General features: G+C 47.0%; 1 protein-coding gene across 4 annotated transcripts in view; it reads left to right on the forward strand.

The window, feature by feature from the left end:
* Positions 1 to 12,080: 12,080 nt before the first annotated feature.
* Positions 12,081 to 18,522, forward strand: part of PTPRG (protein tyrosine phosphatase receptor type G) — a 687,787-nt gene continuing 681,345 nt past the window's right edge. For 2 of the 4 annotated variants that reach the window (XM_014793421.2, XM_087431273.1), the window contains exon 1: positions 12,081 to 12,911. In XM_014793421.2, the coding sequence (XP_014648907.1) occupies positions 12,827 to 12,911 (85 nt within the window). In that variant the 5' untranslated portion in view covers positions 12,081 to 12,826. The remainder of the gene's footprint in view (positions 12,912 to 18,522) is intronic. The other 2 variants (XM_004419875.3, XM_004419876.3) reach the window with 2 other exon arrangements.

The raw sequence follows: 18,522 nt of genomic DNA on the forward strand, positions 1-18,522 counted from the left end.
CTTTGTCTCTTATTACCATTTTTGGCTTAAAATCTACTTTGTCTGATGTAAGTATAGGTACCCCTGCCCTTTTTTGATTTCCACTTGCATTGAATATCTTTTTCCATCCCTTTACTCTGAGACTATGTGTGTCCTTAAAGCTGTAGTGAGTCTCTTGTAGGCAGCATATGGTTGGGTCTTGTTTTTTTTAATCCATCTAGCACTCTCATCTTTGGTTGTAGAATTCAGTCCATTTACATTTAGAGTAGGTTTTTGTTTTTTTTTTTTTTTTGGTGAGGAATATTGGCCCTAAGCTAACATCTGTTGCCAATCTTCTTCTTTTTGCTGAGGAAGATTAGCCCTGAGCTAACATCTGTGCCCATCTTCCTCTATTTTGTATTTGGGATGCCGCCACCGCATGACTTGATGAGCTGTGAGTAGATCCGCGGCAGGGATCCAAACCCGCGTACCCCAGGCCACCGAAGCAGAGTATGCAAACTTAACCACTACACAACCGGGCAGGCCTCTAGAGCAATTATCAATAGGTAAGGACTTACTAGGGCCATCTCACTGTTTTCTGGCTGTTTTGTAATTCCCTTGTTCCTTTCTTCCCCTGTTGCTGCCTTCCTTTATGAATTGATGATTTTCTGTAGTGGTATGCTTTGATTCCCTTCTCTTTACCTTTTGTGAATTTACTGTAGGTTTTTGCTTTGTGGTTACCATGAGGCTTACATAAAACCTCTTATAGGTATAATAGTCTATTTTATGCTGATAACTACTTAACTTTGGTCACGTACAAAACTCTACCTTTTTACTCCCCCTCCTTTTATGTTTTTGATGTCACAATTTACCTCGTTTTATATCGTGTATTCGTTACATTATAGCTACAGTTATTTTCAATACTCTTGTGCTTTAACCTAATACTAGAGTTAAATGGTTAACACTCCACCAGATTACAGTATTAGAATATTCTGAATTTGACTATATACTTACCTTTACCAGTGTGCTGTATATTTTCATATAACTGATTATCCTTTAATTTTAGCTCGAAGAACTTCTTACAGCATTTCTTTTAAGGTAAGTCTAGTAGTGATGAATTCCCTCAGCTTTTGTTTATCTTGGAAAACCTTTATCTCTCCTTCACTTCTGAAGGACACCTTTGCTGGGAAAAGTATTCTTGGTTGGCAGTTGTTTTCTTCCAGCACTTAAAATATATCATCCCACTCTCTCCTGGCCTGTAAGATTTCTGCTGATAAATCTGCTGATAGCTTTACAAGGGATCCCTTGTAAGTTACAAGCTTTTTTTCTCTTGCTGTTTTTAAGATTCTCTTTTTGTCTTTGATTTTTGACAGTTTTATTATAATGTGTCTTGGAAAAGATCTATTTAAGTTGATATTGTTTGGTAAGCTATGAACTTCATGCACTTAGATAACCAAATCTCTCCCCAGATTTGGAAGGTTCTCAGCCATTATTTCTTTAAATAAGGTTTCTTCCCCCTTTTCCCTCTCTTTTCCTTCTGGAACTCCAATACAGACATACCTCAGAGATATTATGAGTTTGGTTCCAGACCACTGCAATAAAGCAAATATTGCAATAAAGTGAGTCACACTAATTTTTTGTTTTCCCAGTGCATATAAAAATCATATTTACACTATACTGTAGCCTAGTAAGTGTACAATAGCATTATGTGTAAAAAAATGTATATACCTTAATTATTATTACTATTATTATTTTTGTGAGGAAGATCAGCCCTGAGCTAACATCCATGCTAATCCTCCTCTTTTTGCTGAGGAAGACTGGCTCTGAGCTAACATCTATTGCCAATCCTCCTCCTTTTTTTTCTTTTTTTTTTTTCTCCAAAGCCCCAGTAGATAGTTGTATGTCATAGTTGCACATCCTTCTAGTTGCTGTATGTGGGACGCCGCCTCAGCATGGCCGGAGAAGTGGTGCCTCAGTGCGTGCCCGGGATCCAAACCCAGGCCGCCAGTAGCAGAGTGCGTACACTTAACCGCTAAGCCACGGGGCCGGCCCTGTACATACCTTACTTAAAAAATACTTTATTCCTAAAAAATGCTAACCACCATCTGAGCCTTCAGCAAGTCATAATCTTTTTGCTGGTGGAGGGTCTTACAAAAAACATAATATCTGTGAAGTGCAATAAAGCAAAGCACAGTAAAACAAAGTATGCCTGTAATTTGCAATTTGGTCCTTTTGCTGGTATCCCATAGATCATGTAGGCTTTCTTCACTCTTTTTCGTTCTTTTTCCTTTCTTTCTCTATGACTAGATAATGTCAAAGTTCCTGTCTTCTATCGCAGATTCTTTCTTCTACTTGATCCATTCTTATGTTGATGCTCTCCGTTGCATTTTTCATTTCACTCATTGTATTCTTCAGCTCCAGAACTTCTGTTTGATTATTTTTTAGGATTTTTATCTTTTTCTTAAACTTCTCACTTTGTTATTGTTTTCCTAGTTTCATTAAACTGTCTTTCTGTGTTTTCTTGTAGCTCATTGAATTATTATTATTTTTTTTGTGTGTGAGGAAGATCAGCCCTGAGCTAACATCCATGCCCATCCTCCTCTTTTTGCTGAGGAAGACCAGCCCTGAGCTAACATCTATTGCCAATCCTCCTCCTTTTTTTCCCTTTTTCTCCCCAAAGCCCCAGTAGATAGATAGTTGTATGTCATAGTTGCACATCCTTCTAATTGCTGAATGTGGGATGCCGCCTCAGCATGGCCGGACAAGCGGTGTGTCAGTGTGTGCCCAGGATCCGAACCCGGGCCACCAGTAGCAGTGCACGCGCACTTAACCACTAAGCCATGGGGCCGGCCCCTGATTTTCACTAAAATAGCTATTTTGAATTCTTTATCTGGTAAATCACAAATCTCCATGTCTGCAGGTTTGGTTAATGGAAGATTATTGTGATCCTTTGGTGGTTTCAGGTTTTCTTGATTTTTCAAGTTTCCTGAAGTTTTGTGTTGCTAAGTTTGTATTTCTAGTTGGAGTCACCTTCTCCAGTCTTTACTAATTGCCCATTCCAATGTGTCCAAACTCATATTTTTTGCTCCAGTAGTATGCTAGTACTTCTCCTCTAGAAACCTGGACTTCCACTAAGGCTCTGACATCCATGGGTAATTGTCTAAGACAGTGTTTTCCAAGGGCTCCCAAACTGTGGCCAAGAGGGTCTGGAGCCCATACACAGGCCTCTGCAGGTTCCACAGCCAGGACTGATGTCCCTCTGCCTATTGAGTGAGACTCCTTCTGGGTCCCTTGGTGTATGGTGCTAGATCCCAAAGCCCCCTCAAAGGCATTTTTGTGGATGAATGCCAAATTTTTGTGGTTGGGGAGGGGACAAAAATGAGGGACATCTTATGCTGAGGAAGACTGGCCCTGGGCTAACATCCTTGCCCATCTTCCTCCACTTTATATGGGACACCGCCACAGCATGGCCTGACAAGTGGTGCATCAGTGCCCGCCCGGGGTCCAAACCTGGGCCGCCAGCACTGCAGTGTGCACACTTAACAGCTATGCCACTGGGCTGGCCCCTAAATGTTTCTGCTTCTAAAAATAAGTTCATTGTAGAAAAGTTGAAATATATAAGAAATTTAAAGAAGAAAATGAAAACCAGTGGTAATTTTACCACCCTAAGGTAATCATTCAAAATATTTTAGTGTGTTTAATACTAATGTACTTTAATACATATATATAGTTTATAAATTTGAGCTAGGACTATGTATCTAAGTTTATGTTCTGATTTTTAACTTATAAAGCAAGGTAAGCATTTTCCCCATGTCTTCATAAACATCATGTAAATGGCTATGCAATAACCTACTATATCAGTTGCAGGTGTTTTAACATATTGTTGTGTATGCATGATTTGGTTTATAAATATTTTTGCAAGGAACAACTTCATAGATATTATTGAGGTATTGCCATTTCTGATTATCTCTGTTTTAAGAGAGTACTAAACGTTTAATTTCTGGGCCAAAAGATATGAATGTTTTTGAGGTTCTTGATACATACTGACCAATTGTTTTTCAGAACATTTATAACAATTCGTATTCCACTGGGCAGCATGAGTGCCTGTTTCACTGCATGTTTACCACCATTTAGTATTATCAAGGAATATTTTTCATATGAATTTTCTTCCTTTTTTTCTTTTCTTTTTTAGGAGGTTGGGTTACAGAGACATTATGTAGGTGAAAACTCAGAAAAATTTGGGAGACTTCTTCACCAACAGAAAATCTTAAACAGAAAAATCTAAATCATTGCTTTCACATATTTCACATTTATTTGAAGTCCCCTTATTTTCTGCAATCATGGAAAACATGATGGCTATATAAAAACTATTTTACGTTTTAACACATTCAATTTCAAAAGCATCATTGTGAATAGCAGCATAATATTCCACTAAATGGCTACGTAATTACTTAATTGATCCCCTAGAGTTGAACATCTCATTTTTTCCCCATTTTTTAGCTGGAAATATTGTGATGAAGAGCCTTGTTCATGAATTATTGCCATCATCTCTGATTAATCTGGATCTACAATGTTTGTGAGTCAAGTTATTATGATTTTTGGCTCTGAATTTAGTGTTTAGTTCTGGTAACTAGTCTTCAGGACTTATTTTTGAGCCTAGGTTACTTCAGCAACTGAGCCTTGCCTTATTCCCCAGTCTTTGGTAGCTTCACTTCAAATTACCTAACCTCTCAATACCTTAGTTTTCTCTTCTTTAAAATAGGGATAATATAGTTCCCACCTCAGAAGACTGTTGTCAAGGATTAAATGAGTTATAACTACTTTTTCCCTGCCTAGCCTTCTATTACTTGTTCTCCCAATGTGATGCAAATCAAGAGTGAGCCTTGCCTCCATCACCCAGTTGGTCAGGTCCAGTACCCTGGTCCAGGCAGAGGTATAGGACCCAAGCAAGGGCAATCAAAATACATTTTTAGGAATCAATATAAACACCGGAGAAGATCTCCTTTTGAGAACAGGGGTCACCAGGAGCCAGACAAAGAAGTCAAAGGAAAGGAAAGCAGAAACATGGAAGCTCAAGAGGGAAAGTGGAGCCATCACTGGAGCCCCTGGATCCAGTCTTACCCAAAGTCTTGAACTTCCCAGCAGTGACATGAATCAATAACTTCCTTTCTTTACTCCAGGTGGTTTGTTTTGCACTTCTGTTGCTCATAACCAAAAGAGTCTTATCAGGCATGTTGGCTATTAGTATTTAATCCTGCTTTTTAAATACAGTCATGCATCATTTAATGACCGGGATAGTTCTGAGAAATGAGTTGTTAGGTGATTTTGTCCTTGTATGAACATCATAGAGTATACTGAAGGGGAACAAAATTTGCCACCCCAAAATACGTCTCTTTAACATAAGGATTATTTTAGGCTGATTATTTTTAAGAAAGAAAAGACTTAGAAAGTTTTTCTTGTTACCTCTCCCTTAACTGCCTAAAAGAATTCAGATAAAAAAACCTGTCTCAGGAAGTGAGCCATCACCTGAGCATAACATGAACTAGGTGGTAGACAGTGAGGAACCTAGAAAAGCTTGTTTGTTTGGCTCCCCTCTGTGTTCTTCTGTTTCTGTGTTGCCAAACAAACACTTATTTTCCAAATGTGTGCTCCTTTTCACCAATCTGTGAATTGCCTTCCTTCCCTTTGAAGTCCCTGACTCTCCCCACCCCCAACATCTTCTTTTGTCTTTAGCTGAGGATGGTACTTAAGGTGAGGGCTTCAGCCATTTTGGTGAATTACTTGGTTTTCATGGAATCCTCCCATGTATACATGTTATTAAACTTTTGTTTATTTTTCTCCTGTTAATCTGTCTCATGTCTACTTAATTCTTAGATCAGCCAGAAGAACCTAGAAGGGTAGAGGAAAATGTCTTCCTCCCCTATAATACTTACACAAACCTAGATGGTATAGCCTACTACACACCTAGGCTATATGGTACTAATGTTATGGGACCACCATTGTATATGTGGTCCGTTGTTGACGGAAACATTGTCATGAGGTGCATGCCAGGTGTTTTAAACTGGCACCACTATTGTTCATTCTCTTGAGGCCACTAGATATAGTCTTTTATGTAATGACAAATATCATTATTACTAGAGGACTTTGAGGTTTTTCTTTATGTTTTTTTTAGAATTAACGTGTTTTGCCGTCTTAATTTCTTTTACCCTAAAATAAACATTGCCCCAAAATTTAAAGTCAGAATTACTAGATTTTCTGTTCTTATTGTTTTGCAAGCATTCCCTTGTGAAGTAGAAATCACAGTCATAAGTCAAATCTACACATGAAAACCATCTAGGGGAAAACGGTTAATGGGTTCTGTCTTAGTTTCCTAGAACTGCTGTAACAAAATACCACAAACTGGGTGGCTTAAAACAACAGAAATTTATTGTCCCACAGTTCTGGAGGCTAGAAGTCCAAAATCAAAGTGTTGGGAGGGCTATGCGCCCTCTGAAACATGGAGGGACATCTTCCTTGCCTCTTCCTAGTGTCTGGCTTTTGCCATCAATCCTTGGTGTTCCTTGGCTTGTACATGCATCACTCCAGTCACTTGGCCATCTTCTTCCCATGTGTTTGCACATCGTTTTCCCTCTGTGCTTGTCTGTATCTGTGTCCAAATTTCTCCTTTTTATAAGGACTCCAATTATATTGGATTAGTGTTCACCCTATTGACCTCATTTTTACGTGACTACCTCTGTAAAGACCCTGTTTCCAAATAAGGTCACATTCTGAGGTACTAAGGGTGAGGATTTCAACATATCGTTTTTGGGAGACACAATTCAACCCATACAGGCACCATTTAGTTTTAATTTTTTTTTTTCCCCCCAAAGCCCCAGTAGATAGTTGTATGTCATAGTTGCACAGCCTTCTAGTTGCTGTATGTGGGACGCGGCCTCAGCATGGCCGGAGAAGCGGTGCTTCCGTGCGCGCCCGGGATCCGAACCCGGGCTGCCAGCAGCGGAGCGCACGCACTTAACCGCCAAGCCACGGGGCCACCCCACCATTTAGTTTTAACAGTAGATGAAGTGGATTGTTTGCAAAGGCCACAATTCCTCCCATCCTTGTTTTCATGCCCCTTTGCAATGCCACTTGGCTGCTGCTCTCAAGAACTAGCGTCCATCCCCCCTCCCCTTGCATGTTGGCTTTTAGACCTGCTTTGACCAATAAAATAAAGTGGAAATGATGTTACGCCACCGCCAAGTCTAGATCTCAAGATGCCTAGCAGCTTTTACTCACTGTCCTACCGGTCTGAGACCTCTTTGTGAACAAGTCTGAGATAGGCGGCTGGAGATGTTAATGGAAGAGAACATGCCCCAGGCAACCGCCAGCACCGGTTGCCAGGCATATGAGTGAGGCCATCGTGGACCGTACAAACTGAGTTGAGCCTCTGGAACCTGGTGTTGTAGCTCCATGAGTGACCTCAGACATGGTTAGCAGAAGAACTGCCTAGCTGAACCCAGCCCAAATTGCTGGCCTACAGAACCAAGAACAAATAGAATGGTTGTTATTTCAACCTACTAAGTTTTGGAGTGATTTTTTACACAACAAGAAATGATCGATACAGTAGCTTTGGGTCAAAAGCTTGAGTCTTCTGTTGTTTACTATCTCAATCACCTGAGCTAAATCACTGAATTCTAAGAGCTCCTGCTTCTTTCTTCGTAAAATGTGGATATTTTACTTATCTTTCACCATCAGTTCCAGGTTTCAAGTTTCTGGTTTCAGTTTAATACAGACCCAAGTCAAAATGGTAAAAGGAATAAAAGGAATTTATTAGCTTAAGTAACTGAGAAGTCCAAGGTCTGGTCTGGCTTCAAGTATGACTTCATCCAAGGACTCAAGTGATGATACCAGAGGTTGGTTGGCCTCCACCTTTCCCCTCTGCTTTCCTCTGTGTGTCAGCTTCATCCTCAGTCAGGCTCTTCCCAAGTACTTCTCAAGACAAGTTTATCCAGCTTCTCAAGACTTAAGTTTATACAGCATGGCAAACCCAGGAAGAAGTCTGACTTTCACTGGACCAGGTGGAAACATGTGGCCATCTCTAAGTCAATCAGTCCAGAGGGCTAAGGTGCGCCAAATAGTGAGGGCTGGGACATGTGTCCATGCTGAGCTGGTGAGGTGGAGAGACAGAGGGCAGTGATGGAGGAAGAATAGATTAGGCTTACCAAGACCATCTGGGGAGATTAGCACAAAGGAAACTGGAGGTTTTTGTGTGTGTGTGTGTGTGTGTGTGTGTGTGAGAGAGGAAGATTAGCCCTGAGCTAACACTTGTCGCCAATCCTCCTCTTTTTGCTGAGGAAGACTGGCTCTCGGCTAACATCTTTGCCCACCTTCCTCCACTTTATATGGGACGCCACCATAGCATGGCTTGACAAGTGGTGCATCGGTGCACGCCCGGGATCCGAACCTGCGAACCCCTGGCCTCCGTGGTGGAACACAGGCACCTAACCGCTATGCCACAGGGCTGGCCCCAAAACTGGAGTGTTTTTGATAGAAGAAAAGAAATGGAAGCTGAGCAGGTAGAAAATAAGATGTTCACTCTCTATTGCTTAGGCTTGTTGAGCAGATAACAGTAATAGCTTATGTTTATTAAATGCTAATTAGATGCCTGGCACTGCTCTAAGTATTTTACTCTTTTTAACTCCTTTTAATCTTTTCAATTTAGAAGTAGGTGCAGTTGTTATTCCCTCTTTACAAATGAGGAAACTGAGGCACAAAGTAGTTAAGCTGTCCGTAGTCAAGCGAATATAAGTAACATCAGAACCCAACTAGACTGACTCAAGAGCTATTCCTTTAACCACCAGTCTATACTCAGAATAGAATTATGGTAGCCAGACTTCTAAAATGGTTCCAAGATTCCTACCCCCGGAGTATAATCCCCTCCTGTCAGAGTGGGTGAGACCTGTGAATGCGATGGAATGGTTATTCTCTTCATTAGGTTACATTATATACAAAAGTGATTGGATGGTCATTCCCAAGACTCCTTTACAGCGGAGAGTCTCCTGTTGGCTTTGAAGAGGTAAGCCACCATGTTGTGAGGGGGCCACGTGGCTTGGACTTGAAGGTGTTCTCGAGCTGAGATCCACCTTTAGCCAACAGTCAGTAAGAAAATAGGCATCTTTATCCTACAGCTACAAAGAACTGAATTCCGAATAATCTGAATGAGTGTTGAAGAAGATCCTAAGCTCCAGGTGAGAACACCTGGCTGACAGCTTGATTTCAGTCTAGGGAGACCTTGAGCAGAGGACCCAGTTATGCTGTGCCCCAGCTTCTGATGTGCAAAGCTGTGAGATAAAAAATGTGTATTGTTTTAAGCCACTAAGCTTGGGGGTGATTTATTACCAATACCAGTAGGTCTCCTTGTAGCTTTCTTATCTTCCCATCAGGGTAGCCGCTCTCTCCTGCGGCATGCCAGGGCCCTTCACATCAACTTTCCTGGGTTGCTCACTGTATTGTGCAGCCCCCACATCCCCTGGGGGGTGGTAATCAGCAGGTGGAGGCATTGTGAGGTCCACTGCCCCCAACACTTGATACAGTGTCTGGTGCTGTTCTGTAATTGGTTGTAGAATGAATGAAGAGGCATCCTGTGTGGTATGCTGGTAAACTTCTATTTTATTATGGGAACTGGTGGGGCCTGGGTTGTGGGAGGGTGCTTCCAAGAGCAGTTTGTGGTCAATTTCAGCTTAAGGCCTCAGGACAGACAGTCAGGCGCCCAGACCTAATTTGAGTTAGTTTTTAGTGTGGGGCCTCCTATACTATAAGGGTTATAGTAATTCACTCTCCAAACCCATGTGAGGTTTCCTCCACTCCTAAGCCATTTCTCCCATTTCAGTGCCTTCTCAAACCATCATTTCTTTGCCTTTTCACACCTGTAGAGGCAGAGAGGCCTCAGAATCTCAGCTCTGCTACTCACTAGCTGCGGATCTATTATTTTACTCCCCTAAGCATGTTTCCTTGTCTATTAAATAGAGAAAATAATCGTTACCTTTGGCAGAACTGTTGTAAGGACTCCATGAGAGAATGCATTCTATCCTTTGGAAGGTAAGCTCCACAAAGGTCACAGGCCTTGTCCTTTCAGTTCATGGCTGTATTCTCAGTATGCCCCCCACACAGTAAATGCTTAGTAAATTTGCTAAGTGAACAGTTTATGGAAACAATTCAGCACAGTGCTTGGAAGATAGTAAGCATTCCACAAATGGCAGTTTTTACGATGTCCATTTTGCCATGGAGGAAACTCACCTGGGGATGTCTAGCCAGGTGTTCTGTTCTGATTTAAATTCCACAGATTTTCCCATTTTATCATTTAATCTTTAATAAGGTAGCCAGACACGCAGGGGTCATTCTAACCACTCTCAAAGCTCCTACTGACAAAGGGACATCCCTTAAAATCCAACACTCCCAAGAAAACTGACCCTCGCAAGCATTTATGGGGAGTCAGGATTCCAACAAAACCAGGAAGAACCAAATTCCAAAGCAAACAAACTCACCTCACTCCCCATCCTGGGGGAGGGTGTTCACCCCGGTTCAGCTAAAGATAGAGCGCGGGCCCTCCCCGGGAACTTCCTGGCTTTTATTAGTTTGTAATCCCAAACGTAACTCTTCAAAGGTTTTTCTTTTGGAAGTGTGGGTGTGAAACTGCTTCCCTAATCACATTTTGCGGGAGGATCTCCGAACATCTGTATATTATTTGAAAACCTAGCATCCGCTTGGGATGTTTGGGTGGGTGGGGGACCCTGTGTGGCAGGATGAAACAGCAGGGGCACGTTAAAAACATGTCAAGATGTCTTTTAAACAGAGGCAGAAAAATTAGGCAAAAACTACAAATGGCTAATCATCCTGGCTCAATTACACGTTTAATCAAAGCCCGCCTCCCCCACTTTTAGCACCAGCGTAAGAGGGGGAAATGGGGCGCTTAGAAGTCTAAGCGATAAACATCTTCTCACCAAAAGCCAAGGGACAAAACTCATTACAGATAAACCCAATCCTCCCATTTCCCCCGGACGCCTCTCCCCGATTGCTAAAGAGGCAGCCGCTCCCCGGGTAGCTGCCAGGAAATCGCTCCTGCCCGGCGGCGCAGCTTTCGCCCAGCCGGGGGTAAGAGGTGCACTTCCTGCGCCCTCCCCACCACCAGGCCGGAGTGCGGGAACCTTCCCTCCTCCCATGCAGCAACGAGTTGGGAAAACTCCGTCACCAATCCATCGTGGCTCGGGGAAAGGGGGTGTGGGGCTCGGAAGAGCTGGATTTTGCAAGTCTAGGATCGATATTCCTCCCCTCCTCCCCAGCCGTGGACTCGGCCAATGGAAGCCTGAAAAGAAAAAAAAAATTAAATCCCAACGTAGCCCGAGTGCAAAGGCCGCTCGGCTTTGTTTCCAGGCGGGGGAATGCGCCGGGCTGGGGGCGCGAGCAGGGAGTGAGCAGGGCGCGCCCCGCCGCGGCGCTGCCGGGGTGATGAAGCCGAATAAGAAACCCCGTCGCCCTAAAAAGGCAGCCGGCCGTCCCTCTCCTCTTCTCCGACCCGAGCCAGAGGCCCCCCAAGTGCTGGATCCGCGAGCAACACGGACGGGGGGAGACCTCGCCAAGCGCGCGCAAAGCGCGGAGTCTTTAATAGCTCGCAGAACAGGAATCTGGCAAAGACTCGCCGGCCTCCCAAGGCAGCCACTCTCCTCCCTCTCTCCGAGACCGGGCCAGCGCCGCCACCAGTCCCCAAACTGCCCCAGCCGAGCCCGCAGCCCCTGGGGCCGCGAGCGAGGAGTACCGAGCTGTGGGACCTCCCAGAGGCGGGAGCTGAGCGCGGCTGCTTTAAGAGCGCGGAGCGCGCGCGCCCGCCGCCGGCAGCCCGGCTGCGCGCCCCCGCCCTCACCGCCGCGCGCTCCTGCTCGCGCGCCCCCGCCCTCACCGCCGCGCGCTCCTGCTCGCGCGCCCCCGCCCTCACCGCCGCGCGCTCCTGCTCGCGCGCCCCCGCCCTCACCGCCGCGCGCTCCTGCTCGCGCGCCCCCGCCCTCACCGCCGCGCGCTCCTGCTCGCGCGCCGCCGCCGCCGCCGCCGCGCGCCCCCTGCTCGCTCGCTTCCTCGCTCGCTCGCCGGCTTTAAAGTCTCTGCCAGGATCCATGCTCACATGTTACTTCCTGTATGGAGGCATGGCCAGTTTCCAGCCCCGCGCTCCCTGTTCCTCCCCAGCCTGCGCCGGAGCCACAACTTTCAGGAGCATGGACTGAAGGCGCCCTCGCCCCAGCGCCCGTCTGAGATCCTTTGTGTTTTCCTGCGTTTCCTCTGGCCGTTTCTATTTTGGGGGGCTCTTCGCTCCCCCCGCCTCTCCCCTCCCCTTCCCCGCTCGCAAACATGCCTCCTTCCTTCCCGGGGCCCTGGAAGGAGCTGCCTGCTTGAAGCTCGGAGACGCCGCGCCGCGCTCAGCCCCGCCGCCGCCCGCCGGCTCTCGGGCTGCGCTGTGCTGCCGACTCAAGTTGGGGATCCTCGGCTGCTCGCCGCCGCCGCCTGCGGTCCCTGCCTGCCCCGGGGCCCGGGCATCGCCGCCGCCCGCCGATTCCTCGCCCTGGCCGCCCGCCTCGCTCCTTTTTGAACGGAAAGCAGCCCTTCTCCGCCGCGGATCGTCCCCAGTGTGGCTCCGCGTTCCCGGTCACTTTTTGAGATTTTTTCGGGGGGCGCTCGGCGGCTTCCCGGATTCCAGGGGGACTCGGGCCGCCGAGTGCGGGTGGCCCGTAGAGCCGGCGAACAGGGGAAGAGCCCAGGCTTAGGGGAGGCTCACACGGAGGCAAGAACTTATTCAACAAGTTTACCCTCCCTGCCTTCCTCTTTTCGATGTGCGTTTTCGGACATGCGGAGGTTACTGGAACCGTGTTGGTGGATTTTGTTCCTGAAAATCACCAGTTCCGTGCTCCATTATGTCGTGTGCTTCCCCGGTGAGTGCCGGCCGCCGGGGGGATGCGGCCCTGGCCGGCGCGCGCGGGGCATGAGGAGTTGTCGCCGGAGCACGGAGCTCGGGCGCCCGTCCCCGGGACCCCGGAGAGGCTGGGGGGGGGGGGCAGGTACCCGGAGAGGAGAGAGATCCGCTCTGCTGGCTCTGGCGGCGTTTAAGGAGGCTGGTGGTTGGGAAGGGTGGAAGCAGGGGCTGACCTGGGAGGGGGACAGGGGCTGCAGGGATCTCCTCTTGCTCAGGTTTGGGGGGCCTGGGGTAGCCGGAGTCAGGAGAAAAGGGACTCGCTCTGCTGATCCGCCGCCGTTCGGGAGAGCTAGAGCTCTGTGGCGGTTGGGGAGACGGGCCATGGGGAGGGTACCTCTGTGGCTTTAGGGGACCTAGGGTGCGCGTCTTGCTCAGGCGGGGATTGAAGGAGCTCAGAAGGGAGCACTTTCTTTGCTGCTCCCCGACCCTTTGGAGAGGCTGGTGGTAGAGGGATGGAAAGCTGGAGGCTGGTCGTGGAGGATTGCGTTCTGGTCTTGGGGGCCGGGGGCGAACCCCGCTCGGGGCTCGGGTGCAGGCTGCGCTCTGGCGCCAGCGCGAGGCAGCCTTCCCGGGCGCGGGGGCCTTGGCGCGGTGGGAGGGCAGGGAGCGGGCGGTTTAGGGAGATCGGTGGCTCCCCCAACCCCGGCCCCGCGGCCCCTTTACCGCGCAACTCTGCTTGGCGGGGCTGCCTCGGGTCGGTGCGGGGTGGGGGTGGGGGGACGGGGGCGGGTCGGCGGCTGGGTTGCTGTTCGCGCCGGGCGGATATTTTCCTGTCTCGCACGCCCTGCCTACCTTCATCTTTGCCCTTTTGCAGGCTGTTCGCGGCTTGCAGACCCAGACCCGCGCCTTTCTGGCAGGGTTAAGACAGCAACAGTATTGGCCATTGAAGATAATAAATCACCGCACGTAGCGGTGTGCGGCTCGGCGACCCTCCACTTCCAGCCCTCCACCGGCCGACTCCCCTTCCTCTCTCCCTTCGGGAAGGGCAGAGGCCAGCCTCCTCCCTTTCTCCTCTTGCAGGCCCCCCGGGCTGCAGCCCCGAGCTCCGTTGAATCTGTCCAACCCCGAGGTTGGAGGCCAGGTCCTCTGCCTTAGCCGAGGAAGGGATGGAAAGAAGGGGGCGATTCGTTTTTCATTCCTCGCTCTCCTAAGGACAGGAGAACCCCACGTTTTTCTGCCCTCTCATCCACCCGCTCCTGGATACCCGGCGGTAGGGATCATCTGAACCAAGAAAAAAGAACGTGCCCCGATGTTTCTGCTTTCTTTGGTCACAGCCGGCTGTCCCCGGGTGGCCCGAGTGCACGGTTTTGGTGCAGCGGGTCCCCCAGCTCTGTCGTGCGCCCTGGAGCAGGACGCGGGCGCTCTTGCTGCCCTCGGGGACCCGCTCGGGGACTGGCAGCGAGTGTCCCCTTTACAGGCACGGCGATGGCCTCGAGGGGCAGAGAGGCAAAGCACCGTCTTTTCTTCGGCACCCCCCTTTCCCTCTGCGCATCCTCCTCATCCTCTGCCCCTGGCACCTCACAGAACTGCCACAGCGCAGAAACCCAGCTAGGATGCCGCGCGAGGACGTGCGTCCACACTCCCCCTGAGGCCTGGGGTTTTGCCGACCACGGTCCTGCCTCCACGGGGCTGGCGGCGATGTGGACATTTCCCCTTAAAAATGTCCCCTCTTTCTTTAAAGACCATAGCTTAGTATTTGTGTTAGTCATCTGTTCCTTTTAGACTTTCTTCTTTGCCGTTTACTTGCCGACTGAGTGGGCTCAGGTGCACACTGGGGTCGAGCTTTGTAAGGGTCACGCTTTAATGGGAGCAGTGGGAGGCAGCAGGAGAGCAGCCTTGCGAAATAAGAGGAATTTCTAATTCCATTTCTGGCCGCCTTCTTACGCTGGGGCATGCGATCAGTGGACCGGCGGTGATTTTTTTTCCCCTGGTGTCTGAGGAAGCTTGAAATCCAAAAGGGGACCTCTAGTGATGCCGCCTTCGTGGCGCTTGGACAATTTTCTTCTTCCACATTTTTCTTTTGGTGCCCACGCTGCGACGTAAATAGCCCATTCCCTTGTCCGGGAGCCGAAGGGTGCCGGAAAGGGAAGGGGCCATGGTGTGAGGCGCGGGGAACAGGGGTTGTGGTTTGGAAAAGTGCGGCCGGAGATGGTGCAGCAGCCTTGGGAACCAGGCAAAGTTAAAATGTCAGAGCCGTGGGAGACGCCGGCTTTCCTTTTTCCGAAGGTGCCGTGATGCTGCTGGACCTCAGGGGGCGCCCCCGAGCCACTCGTTGGGCTCCTGCCACCTCCACTTGTCCGGCTCGGCCACCTCCATGCGGTGGGGCAGGGGTGGGAGCCTGGACCCGGCGCGGGCGGCCGGGATCCGAGGCTAGGGGGCTGCGGATGCGCCTTGGCGCCTTGGCGCAAGGAGGCGACCTCTGCTCCGCGCTGCTGCTCCTGGGCCACTGTAAATCGGGTGGGGGCCCGAGTTCGGTTTGGGACCCCGCTTCTTGCGTGCCATACCCTCTTTTGGTTTTGGTTTATCTGGTTGACAGGAGGGTTAAAAATGCTTCTGGTATTGGATTAGTGTCCTCCTCGTGAGGTTTTAACCCAAATCCTTTGTTGGTTATTTTGCTTGTTTCTTCTCCGAATCGCACTAACTTTTCAGTTGCATTTGAGTTCTCAGCTGCTGTTCAGGATACAGGGGAGCTGTAATGTGGGAGGGTTGTGGAAACATGGCCCTGGCATGGGTCTTTTCCCAGCGGATCGGAAACGGTGGCTTTTAGTCTCGCAACGACAGTATGGCAGGTGTGGGACTGAAAAGAGTCACGGTTAGCATTTCCAGTGATGTTTCCACTTTCCAGAGCAGAAGTTTTACCAAATGTGATACAGTGCATAGTACGTTCTTTTCCTACATCTTTCAAAAATTACTCTTTTGGAAAAATTCATGAAAGTAGAAAAATATAATGGATCTCTATGGACCCTTCACCCAGCTACAACAATTAATCTTCCCTCTTCTATACTCCCTCCACCCTCTCTAACACGTCGTTATTTTAAAGCAAATCTTACACATAGTTCATTTAAGTATTTGGTATGTATTTCTAATCATTGAAAGTTTAAGTGCCTCCAACAGGATATAAAATATGTTACTTAAGAGTGTTAACATTTTATGTATTTTACATTCATAAGGTATTCAGCGGAAACTTAAAAAAAATTTTTTTTATTGATTTCTTCTCTGTTTTCAGAGTGAAACCCTTCTCTTTGATTCTGATATGTCTTGTGCTGTAATTACATTACATCTAGGAAACTGACGTTGGAAACACTTCAGATGGATAAGCTCTGCTGTGTACTGCACGTCAGGCTCTCAACATCCATGATTGATGTCCTCGGGTCTCCCTTTAAGGCGTCTCTTGGTGTATTTGCATGTATGTGCTTTAGTGCTGATGGACATCTCTTATGGCCTTGTTAGAACAATGAGAAAGTGATATTTGTAGTTCAGCTATGTTACTCTTAGGGATGGAATGTGAAATCATGCAGTCGTGGCCCCCCCCCCACTCCTCTCCCACCCCAGTGTCTTGTTTGAAAATGAATCTATCCAGTTTTAAAAGTGGGTGCCTCTGACACAGTTAACTATGGAATAAAATCTTTGATGTTTCCTTCTAAACTGTTCACATTACAGAGTTGATGAAGTTAGAACATTAATACTACAAATAGGCATTACAGGACCTTTTAAAAATGGGGGAAGTTGCTGTCACCGGAGGCAGAAAGGTTATAGGAAAGGTTGGCTGAAACGAGAAAAAGAACTAGCCAATAGTGGAGCTCTGAGCATCTCCCCTTAATTATGGACCCGTGGTTACTGAAGAAAAGATTATATTGTTGTTTACATGAGGAGTACAGGGAATGCTGATGATTTAAAACAGCAGAACAACAAAAAAACCCTTTTGGATTCATCTTTCTATTTTTCTGAAAAATTTCCAACTTAATGTGGTATATAATCAGTTATGAATTGGTGGACCAGTTGCAATGAAGTTTCCTGCATTTATGTAAGATCATTTGAAATGCCCCAGGGCAATTGTTATTAGGGACCGCCTCCTCCCTCCTCACCCTGTCCCCCATTTTCCTGGAAACTACTTATCTGAAAGCACAGTCTGGACACTTCCATCAGCCTTACCTTGGTGAGGAAAGCAAATTAAATGTTGCTCGTGCTTTGTTGCTTTAACTCTTCCCTTTTATGGTGAAAGTTTTTTTGTTTTGTTTTTGTAAAATCTGAATTTTTGTTCAACATTTTACTTAGAGCATGCAATGCCATTTCTAAGCAGGATAAATATTATAATAGGATGTGCATTCTGAATTGCAAAATTAAAAAAAATTATGATTAACCCTTTCATCCTGGGGCACATCTTTCACGTGGTCACATTTTGTAAATCAAAGTTTATGGGGGATATTCAGCGCATCTGAAGTTATCGCAGAAGCACTGCTGCCCCCCTTGAATAAGCCCTTGGTACGTTTTGGTTACAGATTGCCCACTATTGGATGATGGTAGTAATCGCCGAAGCTGCATTTTTGGCTTGACCCATGTAGAGAATAAAAGGCCTGTGTATCTAATAATATAAAGGAAGCCAAGGTTGTGTGTCCTGTCCCCACTTTTCGTTCTTCATCTGAGCTTGATCTAGGCAAAGCTAGTAGCTACTGAGGGGCTCAGGAAAGAGAAAAATGTTCTTCTGAGAAGAGCCTGCCCCCAACAGGCAGTAAGAGCTTGTGGAATTCAGCAGCAGTCACTCAATTTGTCCGAATGAGGTTGCCTGGGCGCACATTAGCCCTCAATAATTATTTGCAAATGATTAAAAGATCAGATACCTCAATTTCCCTGTCTGAGAAATGGGAGTGACCATCTTGCTTGCAAAGAACCAAACCCAGGACTCTGGCACATCTGTAAAAAAAAAGAGTTATCTGTTACTCATTTCTCTTTGACTTTTTTCTTTTAGTATTATGTTCCATGGAATTGTAACCAAAAAATAACTCCAAAAAAGATGTGATTTAAAAACCTTGTTTATTTCCTCCTGCTTTTTCCTACAGTTCCTTTTTGTCTCAAATTTCCAAGGCCACAAAATTGTTAATGTCTCCTTAAAAAAATAAATCTGGAAGTAATGCTTAGAAAAATCTGTGAAATATATAACATAAATTTGTGGTTTGCTCCTATTATGAAAAGGACTGTGAGGTTTGTAGGGGATGGCTGTGCAAGATTGCTTCAAGTAGCTAGAGGGCTCCCTGTGCTGTCGTCTCCTTGTATAGGGACACCTGTAATTGGAGGGACCATTTCACCTGGTATCATTCGTAGCAAAATGTTTGGTGTTTTGACAGAAGAAATACATAATTTATGTAAGATGGCTTGCCAGGCCTGCACAGGCTAGTTTTCATGACGACAGCACTTGACAAGACTATTTGAAAAAACGTTGTGAAAAGTGCTTTTAGGGCTGGGTGGAATGACGGCTCACTAGGTTCCAGACGTTCCAGGTTCCTGGTTTCTCTTTTTTTTTTTATAATTTTATTTATTTATTTATTTATTTATTTCCCCCAAAGCCCCAGTAG

Source organism: Ceratotherium simum, chromosome 5 (assembly GCF_057802395.1).
Source record: "Ceratotherium simum simum isolate JZ-2026a chromosome 5, ASM5780239v1, whole genome shotgun sequence".
In the NCBI taxonomy this organism is placed as follows: Eukaryota; Metazoa; Chordata; class Mammalia; order Perissodactyla; family Rhinocerotidae; genus Ceratotherium; species Ceratotherium simum.